This window comes from Cricetulus griseus, chromosome 6 (genome assembly GCF_003668045.3).
Source record: "Cricetulus griseus strain 17A/GY chromosome 6, alternate assembly CriGri-PICRH-1.0, whole genome shotgun sequence".
NCBI classification, from domain to species: domain Eukaryota; kingdom Metazoa; phylum Chordata; class Mammalia; order Rodentia; family Cricetidae; genus Cricetulus; species Cricetulus griseus.
Genome location: NC_048599.1, coordinates 50,839,332 through 50,854,286, shown reverse-complemented (window position 1 = coordinate 50,854,286; position 14,955 = coordinate 50,839,332). Strand labels below are relative to the sequence as shown.

Genomic DNA, 14,955 nt, shown 5'->3' with positions numbered 1-14,955 from the left:
AGACAGCCTGAGAGTTCTGAAAGCCACTCTTCCTCCTGGCCCCACATCCAGTGAAAGGAACTTGCCAGCATTTATTTTCATCCCAAATGTCCAGCCCAGGTCAAGAATAAGCCAAGTGGTTAAAACAAAAACCTGACTTCACAGTGGGTGTGGTGGTGAGGCAGGTCCTTTCAAAAGGGGCCTCCAGGAGACTAAGTGGGGGGCAACTCAGGGCTGGGTAGAACAGAATCCCTGGAGACCCTGTGCTCATCTGACCAGCAGGATCCCCAGGGAACAGCTTCTGGAGAGACCCTGGGAGGGAGAAGAGCCATCTAGGAAGTGTGGGTTAGAGTGATGGGCAGAAAGGTGTCCTTAACAGCCCCTTAAGGTTGTGGAATATTGCTTTAACTGTGTAAATATGCATTACTTTTGTTTATACTACATAATGTTACTTTAAATTGTGTAATGGTGTGTTACATTTGTTTATGCTGTATTTGTTTAGTCATGTAAAGATGTATTACATTTCTTTGTGCTGCATTTGTTTAATTATGTAAAGATGTGTTGCATTTGTTTCACCTTGCCTGCCCAAGGCACCTGATTGGTCTAATAAAAAGCTGAATGGCCAATAGCTAGGCAGGAGAGGGATAGGAGGGGCTGGTGAGCAGAGAGAATAGACTGCAGGAGAAATCTAAGAACAAGAAGAGAAGATGAGGGAGAAAGAGATGGAGACCCCCGGAGCCAGCCAGCAGCAGACACAGAGTAGGACACGCCCAAAGAAAGGTAAAAAGCCCCGAGGCAAAATGTAGATGACGAGAGAACCAGGTTAAGTTATAATAGCTAATGGGACAAGCATAAGATAAGGCTGAGAATTCATAATAAGAAGTCTCTGTGTCATGATTTGGGAGCTGTTTGGTAGTCCAAAATAAAAAAGAGGGCAGAAGGGGCTCACACAGGGGGTGCAGTGAATACTTCTTTTCAAGGCCAAGTTTCCATGTGTCTGTCAAATTTTGGGTCAGGAATCCTGCCAGACCATGTTAATTTCTGAGATTAAGGACCATGTAGTTTGGATATAATTTAAGTATGTCCCCCTAGATTTCACAGGTTGTAAGTTTAGTCCCAGTGTGGCAATGTCGAAAAGGATTGGGACCTTTAAGACCTTGGGCCTAGTGGAAGTTGGAATAGCTCAGAAGTGTCATACTATGACAGATTTCTAATAATAAAGGTCTCTTATAGGGCAATACACAATTTAAAATGTATTTGGGGACTCTAACAGTTTAGGTTGGCCTCTTCATTGACCCATATTTTTCTTCAAAAACCTTTCTTAAATTTTATGTGCATTTTTCTTTTAAAGAATATACTGCATGGGGCAGCAGGCTGGCAGAATAAGAACTGCTTTTATGCACATGTAATTCTTAAGTTTGCATGATGAGGTAGAGCCTGAGGCAGCAGGCATGATACATGGCACATCAGCTATGCTGCTCACCAGCTCTGACCTTATGCAAGTCACATAACCTGCTTGGATCATCTCTTCAGTGGCGATGATCTGCATCCTGCAGTAGCTCAGAGATCTCCTAGCTAACACCAGTACCAACAAGCACAATCAGGTACCCAGGAATGGCAACTGGTACTTCACTATTAACCAAGTTACCCGGCAGCACAACTAGGCACCCGAGTAATGCCTGGTACTATTATCACTAGTGATAAAGGTTTGAGACATTTTGCAGCACTTGTGAGTTTATCTGAAATGGACTAAGACCTGGGTGTTCCATGAAAAACCATGTCAGAACCACTCTTCAATGTGGATAATAATTTTTTTTTTGACAGAAGACATTTTAGACAAGGACTCTGCATTTGTTCCAATCTGGGGTAAATCAACCCAAATGTCAGACTAATTAAATAACACAATTTCTCAAATGAACCTATACATATCACTAGCAATATCCAGCAGTTTATATATTCTGCATATTAGAATGTTTGTCTTTGCAGTGTTGGGGTTGGAGCCCAGAGCCTGCCATGTACTAGACAAGCAGTCTACCACCGAGCCCCACCCTTGGACACTAAACTTTTAATTTTTTTTTTTTTTTTTTTGGTTTTTCGAGACAGGGTTTCTCTGTGTAGCTTTGGAGCTTATCCTGGCACTTGCTCTGGAGACCAGGCTGGCCTCAAACTCACAGAGATCCGCCTGCCTCTGCCTCCCGAGTGCTGGGATTAAAGGAGTGCGCCACCAACGCCCAGCGGACCCTAAACTTTTATCAGTCTTATGACTTGGAAATATTTCCTCCCAGTTGGTGGATTATATTTTCACTTTCTTGAATAATCACAAATTTAGCCTTTGATAAAAACTTTGCTTTCACAGACATCTGTACTTCAGCTTAATACTTTAGTGTTTTGAAAAAAGTAATTCAAACTTACATATAACAATATTCCTTATAAAATTTATTTTATTGCTTTACATACAATAAAATTATTAGATATTTCTTTGAAAATATAATTTGCACACAAAAGAAAACGACCTAAGTTCTAACCAGTCCATTTCTTTTGGTTCTATTATTTGAGCCAAGTCATCATGGGAGTTTGTGAGGTCCAGTGGGAAGCAGGAGCCATGGCCACTGTCAGGCTGAGTTCTTTCTTATTTCTCCCAAGAAGTCGTAGGTCTGCTCTGAAAGGTCAAATGGTTCATGAACCCCATCTGGTGACAGCAGAGCCTTCAGGGAACCCTCATTCTCTCTGCTCTGCTTGAGGAAGTCAGCAATGGCTTTCCATCGAGCAGCCTCGGTCTCTTCTTCCGCCCATCTGAACGGGGGCAGCAGTGTGGAATGCAGGAGAGGGAGCACACAGTCATGGTAGACCAGGAGGAACTCGGCCTTCAGGAGCTCTCTGTCTCTCTGGGAAAACATCACCACAAAGGAACTATGAACAGACTGGCATCATTGCTCGCTAAGTACAAAATCCTGTGAGCTGTCCCCTAAAAGCCATCCAGGAGTAGGATAGAGGACCTAGCAGGGAATGGGCTCTGAGCTGGTGGGAGTGAGAGTCACTGTGGAGAAGAGCTTAGCGATTCTCTGCAAGAACTCTGCAGAGGCTCTGAGAGACCAGGGTGCCTCCTAAGTGCCACTGAGAATGCCACATGTCACATGGCCAAGGAGACCAACGTGTTTCAATCTACTCTGCTCTCTCTCTCTCTCTCTCTCTCTCTCTCTCTCTCTCTCTCTCACACACACACACACACACACACACACACACACACCACAATGCAAGGTGTCTATGTAGACTTAGCTGTTCTGATATGCCAGAAATAACTGTCTCAATGTCAGAAAGAAATGGGGCTGGGCATGGTGGCACACACCTTTAATCCCAGCACTCAGGAGGCAGAGGCAGGTAGATTTTTGTGAGTTCAAGGCCAATCAGGCCTACTTAACAAGATCTAGGCCAGCCAGGTCCTGGACAGTAAGACCTTAACTCAGAAGCAAAACAAAGAAGAGAATTGGCAAACATTCTGTGGGATCTGGAGAAAAGAGGCCCAAGCAGGAGGAGACTACTGGGGAGGAGTGAGGGTTCATCAGTCCTGGGGCTCAGACCCTCCCCAGACAGTGAGAGGACCCACCTGGCCTGGAGCTCACAGGCTGGGGACCTCAGAGCACCACACTGCCGCTGAGCGCAGAGGGCTCTGCACACAGCCAATGCTCACATGGAGCACCCGTGCACACCATTTGTGTGGGGCAGCACCTCATTCACTGCTGTTCTAGATTGGGTAAAGTGCAGTGTTACGGCTGTGTGGAAGCTCAGGTAAAGACACAAGGGCTGTAATTCCTGCTCCTGCCCCAAGGTTTAGGCTTTTTTCCTTTTTTTTTGTTCTCCACCCCCCTTACAATTCTTGAAAGCAATTGACACTTTGAGGTGTATCCAGCCTTCTGACATTGGGATAGAATGTGTCATCTACAAAGTTAACTCTTGAAAACCATGCAAAGAATTCAAAAGAAAATATTGTGTATTTTGTGTTTGAGCACATCCATAGCTATCCCAGGGCACACGTGGCATATGGGCTGGGTACACCTGCTAGAAGTAGACAACCGTGGGCTAAATGTGCTGTTGCCTGCTTTTGTAAGCAAAGTCTGTAGAAACACAGAGCTCTGTGCTTCCCCACACTGTCCAGGGCTGCTTTTTCTCGATGACAGTAGTCTCACTGTGGGAGGGACAATGAGCCTTACAAAGCCTGTCTAAAGTCACTACCTGGTCCTAAACAGAAAACGCCTGTTGAACTTCCTGTTTAGTGGATTCTGGCAGCAACATCCCACCTTGCTGGTCAAGGCCAGGCTTGCCTGGCTAGACCATGTTTCTGTAGCGGCATAAGCCCGAGTCAGGCATTCCATTTAGTGCATCCTACCACCTTGTTACAAAGTGTGGGAAATCAGTTTTGAGGTCAGTGTGAAAATTGTTACCTTTTCTGATCGTTTTAGTGTGCTTTCTTTCTCGGCCCACGAACTCTGAAGATGAAAACAGAAATACTGTATTAGTCAGAACACTCACAAGTCCTGGCAGCACCTTCTGCAACTTCACCCTGTAGTTAAAGTTACAGGCAGGGTCAGGATTGCTGCACAGTGACACTGTCAATGGCATCTATTGCCAGCAATTCAGAACCAGCCTGACAGGGAGGGCAGGCAGGCACTTCGGTAAAGGACACCTCAGAAACCTGTGGTTATTATAAGGCAAAACCAACTTACAAAAAGAATGGGTAAAGCAAATGCCTGTGCCAACCACACACAATGCCTAGAAGTCATGAGCTTCCAAGGTGAGACAGCAACAAAAATAAGAAGCCCTGACAAGTACCCCAAGCCAGAGACACTGCCTGACATACTGGTGACAAGGGATAGGATGTGACAGACAAGTCAATTTGCAAGTAAACATTCCCAGCCTGTCCACAGGCTTCACAAAAAGCTTCTTTAAATAGAGAAGCCGGAGATAATGGGTCCCACACAGGGATGAACTGAAGACCTTGGCAAAGCAAGTCCCTGGCAGTCTGTAAGGCTGAGGTAATGTGCCCAGCCTCCAGGCTGTCTGTCCAGGGCTGATTATGTATATATTTGTAGGTAACTACCTATTGGTACCTAACTCTACAGGTAACCTGAAAGCATCAGCCCTTCCTGGGCAGGGCAGGCCCTAGTGCCTATGGTTACATGGTGCTGAGACAGGGGCCCCCTACTTCACCCCCTGGAGAAAGGATGTGCTGATGGGTTGACCATGAAGTCTTGGTATGTTCAGGGTTATTACTGACTCCTGGGACTGTGACATCCTACCCAAGTAAGTTGTACCTACGTGCCTCTGGGTTGAGAGAACACTTCCAAGGCCACAGCATTTTACAGCAGGCCAGGTGTCATTATTATTAAAACACTAATCACAAACTGAACTCAGCTAAGCAAAGTAGGGAGACTCACATACTTCAAATGTAAATCTTAAAAGACAATATGGCTCATTGTGAACACCATTTAGTAACTTAATCTGGAAAATTGCCAATTGTTTGTCAGTCAGGTAGGAAGACTCCACCTTAGCTTTTAGTCCACAGAAAGTAGTGCAGGATTTCACACAAAAGAACTTGGTGGGGATAGAAAGCCACATGTGTGGGGGGTCACTGCCACCTCACCAAGACCCAATCCCTTCCTTCTGAATCAAACTGAAGCCTAAGAAGATCACATGGCTGGTTCTGGCCAATGAAATGTGAGCAGAAGTGATCAGGCTCTTGAAGCAAAGATAGTGGAAATCCTAAGGTCAATGTTTGCCTTTTCCTGAGGGGCAAACAGCAAAAGAGCCACCTCATTCCAGGTGACTCGAGAAGAGAAGAGGGCCTTTATCGCCTTCACCCTTGGGTGGCTATGGAATGGAGTCTTGCTGGACGGCCACCAGGAGTGAGGGAAAAACCTTTTCTAAAGACACCCTTCTCAGACCTCCATTGTGAAGCCTGCCTGCTTTCTTGACCTCGGACTTGGAATGCACGCCTGGACCTTTCCCTCTTCCAACTCCCTCCTCCTGCATTGGCCAAGACCTCAGTTTGCTGGTCCTGTTGTTTGGTCTCTCAGACTCCAATAAGAAAATATTCTTGTTCTGCTGTTTCAAGCCAGCAGAGACATCTTCAACCAGAAAAGCCCCACTGTTCTAAAGGCTGTGCCATGAGATGGGATTATAACTGGGCCATGGCTTCCCTCTGGGAGATCTGCTATGTTCTTCAAGAAAGCTGTGTCCAAGAGCACTGGATACAGCTTATTTCATGAACAAACCCCCATCAATCTGTCCTCAAGTTTCCTTCCGGGTCTGTTTTAAAACTCTTTTACCTAAAGACAAAGAACCTACAAAGGGAGCCTATGCCTCTCTGCCTCATGATATGACTGCAGCATTTTCAACTGACATGGCCACGGTTGTAGGGAGTATCTCCACCTACCTGTAGCCCCATTTGGGTGTGGTCACAGGTACGCAGAAGGGATGGGATAAAAGGGACTAAGGAGGAGGCTCTTGCTGTCTTTTGGGGTTCATGCCAGGTCTCGGAGTGTGTCTGAGACTGGGCTGCTCGGAGTGCTAATCTGGTTATCGATTACAAGTGTGAGTTGTTTTCATCGTTGTCATTTATAATATACCATCAATAACCATATCTTGTATACAGTTGTATTCCTTTTCAGCTGGTTCAGGAGTGCCGTTCTGCCTCTCTGGACTGCCGGAAGAATCATCCCTCAGTGAAAAGTCCTGGTCGCCCATCACTCCCTTGCTCTCCACAAGCAGCCTCTGGTCTTGGCTATCTATGGCCCCTCCACATACATCACACCAACCTGGATCCAATCTGCCTCAAAAGGTTTCTGCTGATCTCCCCACACCTGTGGCATCATCCCTGTCAGCAGGTCAAACTGCAGCCCTAACCTTTTGTCAGGTCCCTCTCACCTAAGGATCTTTAACGAGACAGAGTTCTTATTGTCATTTGTTGCTTTCATTAAATCTGAGGCCTCCAAAACAAACTTGGCGATGGCACCTACTGTGTTATCTGTGTATGAGCCTTGCACCATCACAAGGCTTCTCTCTTTGTTGACCCTAAAACTTTCAGGTTGAGACACATAAAACAGTGGTTTTGGAAATTCAAATTCAGCTGAAAACTGGAGACAGGGTTTTCGAGACAGGGTTTCTCTGTGGCTTTGGAGGCTGTCCTGGAACTAGCTCTTGTAGACCAGGCTGGTCTCGAACTCACAGAGATCCGCCTGCCTCTGCCTCCCGAATGCTGGGATTAAAGGTGTGCGCCACCAATGCCCGGCTGTGAAAACTGGAGATTTCAAACTGTTCACTTTAATACCCAGCTGCCGAATATCCAGTGTGCCAAATTCAATTAAAGAATGCTATGTATGCCCTGACTCTCCTGAAAGCTCAGCTGACTGACCACAGACTGTTCTGGAGTTTTGCTCTTAGAGCACCCTCTTGGGCATCTCACATGGAAGAATATACCAGGCAGGAAAGTACAGTGCTGAACTCAGCAGTCCCCCACGGCCACTGCATCAGGAAGGTCGCCCCTGGGGAGTAATATTCACCATGCTTGGACGGATGAAGCTGAGTCAGCTTGACAATGAAGAGGGACTGGGAAATACCAGGCTACAGCAGGTTTCATCATGGTATATGGTACCCACCCTGAGAGCATCCATCACGTCCGGCTGCTCCAGGAGCATAGGGAAGGTGGCCAGCACTGGATGACTAATTAAATCTGAAACACACAACAGGAAGAATTCAAACTTCATTCTGATTTTACTATATATCTCAGTATATCCAGGTTAAAATGCTAATTATTTGCTGGTAACACTTTTTTTACACCCTTTGACCTCCAGGAGGCTTCAGAGGCTCAAAGCTATCCCCTTTAATCTCGATGTGTCTCTACATCTGATCCTAGGAAGTTCTGAAATGAGGTGTCCAATGAGGGTGGCTACACTGTGTCTTCTGTTGTGGAAGAAGGCAGAAGGGCAGTTAGGATTCCCTGTGTCTAGCCCTTCTACAAAGACGCCTAAGCCCATTCACAGGGTCATGAGCAGGGCTCTTGCCCTGATTACCTCTCAAAGACCCTTCCTCTTAATACCATCACAGAGGCAACACACGAATTTTTAAAAATTTATTTAATTTATTTATTTTTGTAATTTTATGTGCATTGGTGTTTTGCCATGGGTGTTGGGTCCTCTGGAACTGGAATTACAGACAGTTGTGAACTGCCATGTGGGTGCTGGGAATTGAACTAGGGTCATCTCAAAGAATAGTCAGTGCTCTTAACCACTGAGCCATCTCTCCAGCCCAACACACGAATTTTTAAAGAGACACATTTTAAACAGTAGCATTTGTTTCTGAAATGCCAAGTGCAATATATTCCACAATCCTGTGCCTCAGCAAAGAACCCTGGACAGAAGAACCTCCCTGTCTCCAGGAACAGCCAGTGAGCCTGCTCTTGAGCAGTGATGCTAGGGAAGGTTCCTAGTTGTTAAACCCAAGGGCAAGTGATGGGTAAAGCTCAAGTGTCACTCCTTGGAGTTACAAATATTCCTTTGGACATTTCTGTGCAGCTTTCGGCTCTGTTGTACATTACTGGGGCAGGACTCTGGTGTAGACCCCTTTCTAACAGGAACACAATTGACCACAGAGTGAGGCATCACTGGGCTGTCCTGCTCCATCTGCTCCGTCCATGCCTGGCTGACCTCAACGTCAATCTTGCCAGCACAGATGGGTTTCCTTGCCTTGGATCTCCAGGCACATCGGTTACTCTAATCGGGAATGCTTCTCTCACATCTCCCCGTGGATCTAACCCCTTGCTTGGGTTTCATCTTTGATATTATCTGTTCATAGAAGCCTTTCTTCTTGCTACATATTAATTCAGGTCTTCTTGGGGCATGTTCCCTCTGTGTATTTTCCTGATGACTAATTATTCTAAAAGGCTGAAGGGCGTACTCGTGCTATTTTACTTTAAACCTGGTTGTTCCATTAGGGTGGGTACAACCACACTGTTCTCATTCACCCCACAACAGCACAACATCATATACCCAGCAGGCAGCAGGTATCTGGACACTTATTGATTTCTGGAGTTTGGGTGAAACACAAAAGAATTAAGATGTTTTACCTTAGGGCTAAGTTCTTATAGCATATGCACTCCTCTGAGATAGTATGGCAGTTGGTTGATTTTTAAAATTATTTATTTTATTTTATTATTTCTATTAGTTCAAATTAGAAGCAAGCTTGCTTCACATGTCAATACCTTCTCCCTCTCCCTCCCCTCCCCCAACCTCCCCAACCTCCTACCTCATACCCTCTCTCTTCCCCAGGGAGGGTAAGGCCCTCCATGGGGATTCCCCAAAGTCTGTCATATCATCCTGGACAGGGCCTAGGCCCTCCCCCATGTGTCCAGGCTGAGGGAGCATCCAGACCCCTGAACGTGGACATCCATGAGGAGACCTCAGCACTCTATGGGGCCTATGGTAGTGGATCAGTATTTATCCCTAGTGTAAGAAGGGACTTTGAGAGCCCATTAAAATTATTTTTTTAATATTTTACTTGGAAAAAGTTTCGATCCCAAAACAAACAACAAGCAATGAGGGGATGGTTGAATGGTTGAATCACGTGCTATACAAATGTGAGGGCTGGAGTTAGGACTCCCCCGTGTATACCCATGCAAATGTCAGTTGAGTGTAACAGCCTACCTATATTCCAGTAGAGAGAGTGGATCCTAGAGCTAGCCAGTCAAGTTGTATGGGAGAGCTCTGGGCTGAGCTGAGAGGCCTCCCTCAGTGAACACAGTAGAGAGTGATGGACGGAGATGCCCAACACTAAGCTTGGACGGCCACATGCATGTGCATTCATGTGCACATGTACCCTTGCACATACACTATGCATACATAAAATTAACTTAAAGAGAAATACCAAGAATAAAAATAGTGCATAGTGGGCTGGAGAGATGGCTCAGAGGATAAAAGCACTGGCTGCTCTTCCAGAGGTCCTGAGTTCAATTCCCAGCAACCACATGGTGGCTCACAACCATCTGTAATGAGATCTGGTGCCCTCTTCTGGCCTGCAGTAGGTATACATGTAGGCAGAACACTATACATAGTAAATAAATAAATAAAAATTAAAAAAATAGTGCATAGTAACTAGAGCGCTATCTGATTTACTGACTTGTAACTGATAGATGGACACACTTCACTATTTTAAGAACAGCTATTTGGTATGATTGTGGCTTCTTCCTGAAAAGATGACATACATAGGTCACAGGAGAAAATAGGCGACTCCAAGGCCCAAAAGGAAACTGTTTCTACATAGGCTCAGGATCTTGAAGCCCCAGAATGGAAAAGAAATGGGAAAGAACAGAATACATGAGAGCTCACAAAGCTGTTCCTAAGTCATGTGTTGACTCCAGTGCTATTTAATGTCTTAGTCCATGTGCCATATCAGTAGGCAGGAGATAGAGGCTGGCACAGAACACATCCTTCAAGGTTGCAACATTAACACACAGGAAACAGCCCAAACTTACCAGCACTTTGCAGATTTGTCCTGTCTCTCAGGAGCACATCTCCAAGAATTTGTCGGTAAAATATCAGTAAGTGAGCGGAGCACATACTCCCCACCAAGGTTTCTGGCAGCAGACTAACAGGAGAAGATAGGCATTCATTAACAGACCCCTTCAATCCAACATCCTGGATTTTTCTTCCATATATTACTTGAATGAACAATTCCAAGTTTTACTTTATTATTGGGGAAAAAAGATCTTACAGTTTAAAGGAAAACTTACATCACAACTTGGGCACTTTGAACCAGAGATAAGTGGCCCTCAGATGTGTGTTTTTATGTCTCAGCACTGTGCTGCATGCCTGTGCTTCCATGCTAGCCCACACACCCATGTTTAAATGTCAAGTAAAAAGGAAAGTCATTAATGCGTTGTTTTGGAAAGGGACTAGTGAGCTACAAGCTTGAACAAAAACATGTTGCTGCCAAGCCTGGTGTGGTGGAAGAAGAGGAAATGCCAGTTCAGACTATTCATGGGCTGGGTGGGACACAGGAGGTGTGACAGATCTGAACTGAGTCCTGACTTTGCTACTTCCTACCAGTCAGACGAGGGATTAATTAATCACTCTCCATATGCTTTTGTTTTTTTTATTTGTAGGATGCCAAGAGTAATACCCGAATTTCAGGTTACTGAAAGAATTAAAATGAAGTGTAGCATTTAATATACTGTCTAGTATATTAAGCAAGGGCTTAAAAAACAATTTAATATTGAAGTTTAGATGGTATCAGTTTAAAATAGATTATTATAACTTTGGGATGTAATATGTAAAAGATCTCCATGGTATACACACACACACACACACACACACACACAAATACACAATCTACAGACTATATACCAAAGGAAGGGGAAAAGTATCAGTGCCAAAAAAATCATTTAAACAAGAAAGAAAAACAATACGAAAAAAAGCTACAAGACACATAGAAAATAAGTAACAAAAGTGCCAAAATGATTGCACTCTCCATAGGCAACTATATTAAATATAAGTGGATCAAAACTCCCCAATCAAAATGTATAGATTGGAAGAAAGAATTTAAAAAGATAAGTCCAGCCACATGTTATCTACAAGAGGCTTGTTTTAGACTCCAGAAAAACATAATTCAAAGGTTACAAAGGTTGTCTCAATTCTTATGATCAATCCTTTATTTTAATATCTAGTAAATTTTAGAAGGGAATGGGTGTGGCCAATGGGCTGGTGTGCAGGAGCAAAGGAGTCCACAGGTAACTAGCTTCATGGAATGAAGATGAGCACCCCCCCCAGACCACTCCCTATTCCTGCATTCCTAGGGTGTCTTACCATAGTCATATGCACTATTTGGTTCACCGAGGATGCCAAAATACTGATTTGTTATAATTAAAGCTAGATTTCATGGATTGAATGCCAAGGACCACTTACAGTGTCCCAATGACACCATACCCTATACGTTCATGTTGTGACTCCTACGGGTATTCTCCATCTGGCTGTGGCCTCTGTGGGCAGTGCTCCATGGCGTGCCAAGACAGGGCTGAAGACCTGTCACTGATTTTGCCAGGGGAAGGGGTGGACCCTTCCTTCCTTCTATTGCCCGCCCCCCTTTCTCCTACAGACCTGTCTGCTCCATCTGTCCGGAAGGCGTGAGTACCGCCTTAGTGTGGGCACTCCTTTCCTCCCACCTCGCTTCTGCTTGAGGCAATGCTATCTCATTTTTTTTTTCTTAGAAATTTTCTCTTTTTTTCCAAACCTAAGATGACCAGAAACTTCTAAGATACTAACGGCTGAGTCAAAGAAGTGAAAACAGGCTTTACTCTAACTCCACCTGGAGATGAGCACACAGGAACAGAGTGCTGGAAATGCAATGAATGGGTCCAGCAGGAACATTCTTACTGCACTTTTAACAAGAGTAAACTGTAAGTAAGAGAAGGGATGGGAATGCATCAAACAGACAAGGAAAGTAACTCCGTAGGAATTTATACAGACAACTGCTCTGGGCCAATGTTTCCTGATATGCAGAACCCCCAAGAGCCCAAACTCAGAACTCTTTCTCCTCAGGACCTCACAAGTATGCCTTTGGTCAACTGCATCTAGTTAGACCCTTTTGGAAAATGGCTCTAAGTGGGGGTGGGAGTGGGGTGGGGGTGGGGGTGGTCCAATGTTTTAATGTCAGCATTCGGGAGGCAGAGGCAGGTGGATCTCTGTGAGTTCAAGTCCAGTGTGTCCTACACAGTAAGTTGCAGGGACAATTCAGAGATACATAGTAGAGAGACCCTATCTCATGGGAAAAAACAAAGAGAAAGAAAGAAAATGGAACAAGTGTTGATGGAGTTGAACATGGACTTACGTCAGGCAACAGGCTTACCATAAACTGGGGCTGGGGACCCAGGGGGCAGGGCCCTTCCTTATTCAAAGAAACTGGTTCAAGAGGTGGGGCTTAGCTGGGTGGCGGCAGCACATGCTTTTAATCCCAGCACTTGGGAGGCAGAGATGGGAGAATCTGAGCTCAAGGCCAGCCTGGTCTACAGTTCTAGGACAGCCAGGGTTACACGGAGAAACCCTGTCTCAGACAAACCAAAAGAGGCGGATCTACACTTTGTATTTTCATGTCTTCTGATAGACAAATGACACCTAGGGCAAATGCAAGAACGCTGGATGTGTGAGAGGCTACAAGCACGCTGGAGCTGGGTCTTGGGTGAAAATGGGCGCCAATGAAAACTTCAGGCTGGGCTTCTCGCCAGTGGCCGAGTGCCTCCACTGTGTGAGCTCCACTGTGTGAGCTCCACTGTTGTGAGCTCCTTGGCATAGTGGAAAGAGTCCCATTAAGCATCTCTCAGCACTGAGCAGAACTAGTTAAACATGGGTGAAGCTGGTTAGCAGGGGAAATGGGTTAGATATGGGATATACCTTTGAAAGGGAGGAGAATAATGTGTGTGGTGTCACCACCCTTCTGGAACCCGTGGAGAGTGGCTTGTCAGGGAAGTAAGGATGCTGACCAGGATAGGCCTGCCTGTCTTCACAACCCTGGGGTGGAAGCTCAGAGAAGTGTGTGTAAAGCTCGCTGCTGGTGCCCAGCCTCTCACCTTGAACCCAGAGCACAGGTCTCGAGGCTCATAAGCCTCTGGCCCTAGAAAGTCCATGGCCTGGTTTCCATGAGAGCCAGCCAGTGCTTGAATCACACCGACAGGGTGCTCAAAGTAGAGTGGCAATTTCAAGATACAGCTCAAGTCTGTGGGGCTAAAAGAAAAGTACACACAGCAGACAGGCAGGAGAGGCTGGGGACAGCAGGAGTGAAGTCCCTGAGAAGCACAAGAAGACACAAGCAGGAAGACTCTACTTGGAAATCATGTCACATATCCATTTTCATGCCTATTGTGAGCTGCATTTTACACCCCTCGGTGGGCCCCTGACCTCTGGGGGCAGGGACTAAGGACTTTTGCCCATGACCCTACAACATGGGGCAGTGTTTAGTGCTTCAGACAGATGGCTGCCTTCCTGACCTCTGTGCCACACAGGCCAGTTTGATCCTGAGACAGTAAAGAGTATCTGAGATGCAGAACTGGAGCCAAGAAAGCAGCATTGGGAGCTGTCATGAGCCCTGGAGGTCTGGCCACAGGTGAGTGGTAGGGAGTAGCAAGAGGGAAAATGATGACAACAGGATTTGTGCGGAGCAGCAAGAGGGAGAATGACAGACGGGATTTGGCTTTTCTCTTACGAAGGCTGCTACTGTGAGCTTTTGTTTTCTTCACTTTGAAAAGGAATAATTTTTCAAATAAGATTGGCCAAACAGGAGGGTGGATTAGAGGCTCTATGGATATCTAGGGAGAGAAAGAGAAAGCCAAGAGTAAGTAATATCCACGAACACATTATTAATGGTTGCTGACAGACTGAACTGTAAAGTATACCTCACATTTCAGCACGAGGCTACAGCAAGGGCTGTCTGGACTCACAGGACTGAAAACAGCCATGTTCGAGGGGCAGACCAATCCTTCTTCCACTTCCCTACTTCATTGAAAATTTAAAATGATATTCACTTATTGTGTGTGTGTGTGTGTGTGTGTGTGTGTGTGTGTGTGTGTGCACACCATAGTATGCAGGAGAAGAAGATGATCTTTAGGAGTTGTTTCTGTCCTTCCACCACATGGACCCTGGGGATCAAACTCAGATGGTCAGGCTCAGCGGCAAGCACACTGACCTGCCGAGCTATCTTTCTGGAACCTCTTCCCCACTTCCTGTTGACTGGTGAGCAGTAAGCGGGTCCAGGCAGGGAGGTCCTATGCAGCAGGCTCTGCCTTACATGCCTTCTTCCCTTCCCCTGGTTCCCTGTGTGCCTCACAGTCCCTTCCCTTCAACCCTTCAAAGCCTATTTCAATTCCCTGACCTTCCCAGCTAACACAATGCTCATATGAACAAATCCTGGAATTGCATTTACATGTATCTAGCATAAAAT

General features: G+C 45.6%; 1 protein-coding gene across 5 annotated transcripts in view; it reads right to left on the bottom strand.

The window, feature by feature from the left end:
- Positions 1-2,402: 2,402 nt before the first annotated feature.
- Nphp1 (nephrocystin 1) overlaps positions 2,403-14,955 on the bottom strand; it is a 47,089-nt gene continuing 34,536 nt past the window's right edge. For 4 of the 5 annotated variants that reach the window (XM_027421861.2, XM_027421862.2, XM_027421863.2 and 1 more), the window contains exons 17-20: positions 10,502-10,614; positions 7,632-7,705; positions 4,419-4,463; positions 2,403-2,864 (exon numbers count right to left, since the gene is read on the bottom strand). In XM_027421861.2, coding sequence (XP_027277662.1) covers positions 2,592-2,864; positions 4,419-4,463; positions 7,632-7,705; positions 10,502-10,614 — 505 coding nt within the window. In that variant the 3' untranslated portion in view covers positions 2,403-2,591. Of the gene's footprint in view, positions 2,865-4,418; positions 4,464-7,535; positions 7,706-10,501; positions 10,615-14,955 lie in introns of all 5 variants that reach the window. The other variant, XR_003486546.2, reaches the window with a different exon arrangement.